The sequence below is a fragment of the Lactuca saligna genome, chromosome 3 (genome assembly GCF_052625555.1).
Source record: "Lactuca saligna cultivar CGN05327 chromosome 3, ASM5262555v1, whole genome shotgun sequence".
NCBI classification, from domain to species: Eukaryota; Viridiplantae; Streptophyta; class Magnoliopsida; order Asterales; family Asteraceae; genus Lactuca; species Lactuca saligna.
This window is the reverse complement of record NC_136419.1, coordinates 2,981,377-2,987,433: the sequence shown is the minus strand read 5'-3', so window position 1 is coordinate 2,987,433 and position 6,057 is coordinate 2,981,377. Positions and strand designations below refer to the sequence as shown.

At 31.7% G+C, this 6,057-nt stretch overlaps 1 protein-coding gene across 1 annotated transcript; it reads right to left on the bottom strand.

The window, feature by feature from the left end:
• Positions 1–358: 358 nt before the first annotated feature.
• On the bottom strand, positions 359–2,191 carry LOC145034250 (geraniol 8-hydroxylase-like). The gene is made up of 2 exons (XM_078982623.1): positions 1,230–2,191; positions 359–1,098 (listed from the first exon to the last, which is right to left on the bottom strand). Exons 1-2 carry the CDS (start codon positions 2,145–2,147, stop codon positions 478–480), a joined length of 1,539 nt encoding a protein of 512 aa, XP_078838749.1. The 5' UTR covers positions 2,148–2,191; the 3' UTR covers positions 359–477.
• Positions 2,192–6,057: the final 3,866 nt, after the last annotated feature.

Genomic DNA, 6,057 nt, shown 5'->3' with positions numbered 1-6,057 from the left:
GAATATTTCACGTATTTTTCAAAAAAAAAAAAACGGATTTTTTTTAATATTTTTTTTAGTTAATTCAAGTTCCGAAAATAATATTTAAAAAAAGAATTTTTGGATTTTTCCATTTATTTTGCATTTTAAAATTATTTTTAGATTTGGTCTCACGGTCTTACAAAATTAGAATGGTATCAAATGAACCTGAACGTGTGTGTGTGTATATATATATATATATATATATATATATATATCATTGGGCGGGCTAGGGATTGACCCGTTTTGGTGACATAGTGATTAGTTTTTTAAATAAATGGTTATTTTTATTATGGTTAGATTTCTCGATTCCCCATAATAGAAACTAATGAAACATGTATGTTGATGTCCTCAAGTATATCCATGTATGGGTTTGTAAAATAATTAAGACCTCTCTAGCGCTAGCTTGGTTGTCTGGAAAAGAATACCATTTACCAATCACAAGAGCAACTTAATTAATTACATATAAAGATTTACATTGGACAACCTTTGAGATGGAACAGCGAGGAGTGACTTTCTTTTCTTTAAAGTGATGCCGAAGTTTTCTGAGAGATCATGTTGTTCACCCTTTGGCAACCTCCACTCAAAGGAGTGCAAGAGCGAAGCCAAGACATACATCAACATTTTCTCTGCCAATGGAACTCCTGGACACAATCTTCTTCCGGATCCAAACGGCATAAAGCTTACATTGTTTCCTTTGTAATCCATTTTGCTCTTCAAGAACCTCTCAGGATCAAATTTTAAGGGATTATCCCAATACTTTGAATCCCGATGGATTGCCCAAGTATTTAGAAACACGATACTGCCCTTCGGGATGGTGTAGCCACCTACTATGCAAGTCTTGCTTGGAGTCCTTGGGATTAGGAATGGAACCACAGGATGTAAGCGAAATGTTTCTTTAATTACTGCATCCAGGTATTCTAGTTTTGAGAGATGAGATTCTTCCACAATGTTGTTTATTCCTACGACTTGTGTTAATTCTTCTTGAACCTTCTTCATTATGTTGCCATCTTGCATGATCTCTGCCATTGCCCATTCTATTAGGGTGGTGGTAGTTTCGGTTCCAGCAACCATAATATCCTGAAATAACAATTCATACGTATATTCAACGTAAATTAAATGTAAGATTGCTTTCTTTTGAATTTGTTAAAAGACAATTCATGAAATAAGTCAGCGCATGTTGACTTATGTCTTGAAAGAATACATCTTACCACAAGAAGTGCCTTGATTTGTGTGATGTTGAAAGATGATTCCTTCTTTTCCTCCTTGAGATCTAACAGGATCTGTAAAAAATCCTTCTTTCCTTCATACTCAACGGCATCCTCTTTCTTTTTGGAATTAAATTCGAGTCGATCATCAATGATGCTGGTGAAAATTCGATCCAACTTCTTAAGCGACTGCTTCATTTTCCGATTAATACCCTGCAGATCAAATCGAGCGAGACTAGGGAACAGATCAGACAGATTATGTTGGCTGATAAGCTCCACCATCTCCGCAACAATCATCTGGAACTCAGCTGCAAGATCCCGATCGTTTGCACCTTTTACCGATGTGTTCTCCCAGATCATGCTTGTTAGGACATTGGCCTCCGTCGAGAAAGATATCTCATTGATGTCAATGGCTGTCCCGATTTTACCATAAACATTCTTGATGGTTTTTCTAACCTCGTCTCTTCTGTAAGAACTACATGCATCGAGATTCTTGTTGCTTAGGACCTCATGAACGAATATCTTACGTAGATTACGCCAATAAGAATTGTTGTTTGACCATACTATATCCTGGCCTCCGTAAGTGCTTGTAGCGGCGGCGATGGGTGCTTTCCGGTTAGCAAAGATCTCATCTTGGTCACGAACCACCTCCCTGGCTAAGTCCAGGGTATTGACCATGATATGAAGCTTACTTCCCACCCGAAGCTTGAAGATGGGTCCGTAAGTTTGAGCCATTTGAGTGAACTGTTTGTGTAAGTCATGGCTTAGAAATGGAAGGTAGCCTACAATGGGAAAACCACGGGGACCTGGTGGCAATGGTGGGACACCATTTGAGGAGCTGGAAATAAGGTACCATAAAATTCCCAAAGTTACTACTGAAATGGTGAGAAGCTCCGGAGTTAGATGAATCAACAACTCCATGTTTGGCTGGAGATGATTAATTGAATATTTGGAGTTACATTCGATTTAGCTGTGTAATTTGGGTTTTTCTCTCTTTTATAACATTAGTCAAATATGGGTAGCTGTCACTGAAAGTCAAAATTGGATGGCCAACATTTTCCTTCTTAAAAAATAAATATATATTTTTTTACTAGGTATCAATCTTTTATAAGTTTTAAAATTTATCATAGTATTTTTGAAATAAATATTATTTACTTATCAATTTTTTTATTTGTTTTAATTTTTAAAATTAAACTTATATACTTATATATGTAAAATATTAAATATGATATATATGATATTAAATTGCAATAAATATGTTTCTTTCTTTTTTATTTTAAAGTTGTATATTAAAAAAATATTTTATGTTTACACTTTAATTTAATGTTTAATCTTTTTTTTTTTAAATCAATCCGTGTAATACATAGGTTTCACACCTAGTTAATTATATATGCATCATTATCATCTGGACTTAAGCTTTAGAATTATCAAAAAGGAAAGGAAAGAAATGATAATGAATAATGATGATACTGGAATGAATTAGGCTAGTGGGTTTGGTGTTGTATTTGTCACAGTTTATGTAGCGTCATGTTATTTTTGACATACTTTAACCAAATTTTGTCATTTGCTAGACATGGTTTTCACACTTGTTATGCTATATATATATATATATATATATATATATATATATATATATATATATATATATATATATATATATATATATATATATAAAATTTAGAAAATAAATATTAGAAATATATTATTTTTTAAAAAACTTAAATTCCATTAAAAGTATATAAATTGAAAAAAATGCATCACACTATAAATTAAAAAAATATAATATAACAGAAATCCAAAAAAAAAAATCACAAGAACACTAGAAATTCAGAAACATCACACTAGAAAGTCAAACACACAACCCACTAAAAATTAGAAGAAAAAGACTTCAAATTTCCTCACAATTTGTTAAAACTCAACAAACTTAAAATCTTTGTCAGTTTCAACACGGTAAATCTCACGACCATTCTGTAGCAAAGTATTTTCGTTTTCACCATTTCGGTCATCATACATTACCCTACGAAACACAATGGTAAACCGAGTTGCGAGTGTTGTGCGTTTCTCCATTTGGCATAGAGTAGATCTTTTCTTCGTGGTTGAGAGCTTGGCGGTTGTATATGTCGGCGACTCTACTCCAAAAAGTAGTCGAAGGGTAGTCACTATGGTGTGGATCTTCTGCTACATCAATCCATGAATGACCGAGTTAGATCTATTTTTCAATTGACCAAACAATAGTCATTTTTTGTGATGAGGTGTAGAAAAAAAATGGCAAAATAAAAAATTTGAGAAAATAGAATCAAGAAGATTTGAATGGGGTAAAGAGTGAATAAAGATGATGGTATTTATATTTGAATATTGAATGTTTAAACTTTAAAGTTTGAAATTTTGAAAAAAAAAACAGTTATATTTTTGAAATTTGGTATTTTCCGGAAAGAATGTAATTTTTGAAAAATAAAAAGGTTTAAGTAGTAAATGGTTTTAAAAAAAATCTCTCTCATTGATTAACCATCGCCGAGTCGTCGATGCCTCGACCCGGTGTTCACCGAGTCCATCTAGTTCTAACCGAGGCCACATCCACCAGCCTTTCCATCAATCTTTTAAATTGTCGTTACAAATTAATATTAGATAGAGCCTTCTTTGATTCCAACATTATTGCATACAAATACAAATATTCAACATAACTTTTTTTTTTTCATCATTACAAATATTCAACATAACCTTCTTTCCCTCGTGGCGTTATGCTATTGGGTAGTTCGTATAAAATTAATAATATATAAAAATGGTTGTAGTTAATTTAGCAATTGACTATGTATAGTGAATTGTGAGATTGGTTTTAGAGGACCAATAATTTAATTGGCCTAGTCGTCACGAAACTTGAATGTGTAATGTTTTTAAAATTGGTTTGAATTATGATAGAAAGAGTAAAAAGCTATTTGAACCGATTTATTAGATTTACTAGCTGTTTATCTATGCTAATCGTCGGGCGGAAAAAAGTTTCTTTCGGAAGATAGTTTTGATGTGATGATTAGTTTCCTTTAGACGTGAGCTATCTATTGCGGCCTTACACGTGAGCTATTTATTGCGGCCATTTGGTAGACTATATTGTGCCGAATAGTTCATTTCAACATATAGTTTCTTGCTAGGTACATAGTTGAATCAAACATTGTGTATTTATAACGTAGATCAATTACCAAATACAATGATAGAGAAACAAATTATATTTAAAATGAGAATTAGGTAGCAACAAAGGAAATAGAAAAAGAGAATAACATAATACAAATCTAATTTTGTTGACACAGCCACATATTAGAAACCTACTTTTGCGCATAGCAAACAGGAAAAATGTCATTTTTAATCATAAATGAAATACATGGAAATATGAAAAGATGCAACAAAACTTTTTTTTTTTCATGTGCTTCCAGTCTTTGATTCAAACTCATCATACAAATGGTGGTCTTCTTATTTGGACCGTAATGTATACATCCAAAGCCAATGTCAAAACATACACATCACATTAATCATGGATCATGATATATAGAAAGTAACTTAACTGCCCGATTCACAAGAACTTTTTTAATCTAGACAAATCTTCTCGAGTTTCCTTCAGGATTTGGTGTAGGACATTAGTAAGTTTACTACTATATTTGGGCTGTAAATCACAAATAATAATAATAATAATAATAATAATAATAATCTTAAGTACACATTAGGAATAAGAGATCAAATTTGGAAAAAGGATTCAATACTGTTACCCTTTTATTGAAAAAATATTAAAAATAAAGATCAAATTTTACTAAAGAACTAAGCATACATGAACAAAATTTACACACAAACATCTACTAAAGAACTAAGCATACATGAACAAAATTTACACACAAACATCAGCATTAGTGTTAGAGCTCAAATTTCAAAAAAATAAGTCGTCAATATTACTCAGTTATTGAAGAAAAAGTTTCAAAAAAAGATTATAACCTTTTTATTTTGGATGAAAATACCCTTTTTTTGTGATTTCTGGCTTTTGGTATTGTGTATTATGTTTTTTTATGATCTCTTGTGTATGTATTGTAATGTTTAGCATGTAGTTTTAGTCGACATATGAAGGGAATTGAATTTATATTCAGCCACTCCCGAAAGAAATTACACATTTTATTATTGCATTACTGGAAGAAAAGAAAAGGTAAATCTCACCAAAAATGAAACACCACTAACCAACTAACATTGACTGAGTTTGCAGGTATACCAACCACCCAAGGCAAAAGAAACAGCTGAAATAGCAAAATGACCTGTTAAAATTCTAATAACACAAGAATCAGACTAATCGAACGTCACAATCAACATATGTTCATTTGTTTTCTATTAAACAGGCCCGACGCAGAAAAGGACATTTATTTGAATGTGACACAATCATATAAAGATAAAAAAGTTTTCATGTAGTAAATCATCAAGCAATTAAAAACTATTCATCAAATTAGATGAGGAAATTAAAAAATTTTAATCCTCCTTCTCTCATTCAATGTATTTGACAACAATTAAGCTAATTGTTCTCATGATGTAATCGAAGATTGCAAATAGGGCAAAATAGTGAAAAGTTCAATTGAAAAAGAAGAAGCCATCTGACACTATGTTAGCATCTATGTGAGTATATATAAAAACGAAATTAAAGTACTTTCTGTTTTGCCATTTAGGGAGAAAACTGCTTTTAATAAAGAGACCAATGAAGAATTCTAGCTTTATGATTCTAAAAAAGTGAGTGAATAGAAAATATCATGACACATTTTCTGTTTTTCACCCTCATTCAAACTATTTCTAGGCAATGCGAAATTGTTTGATC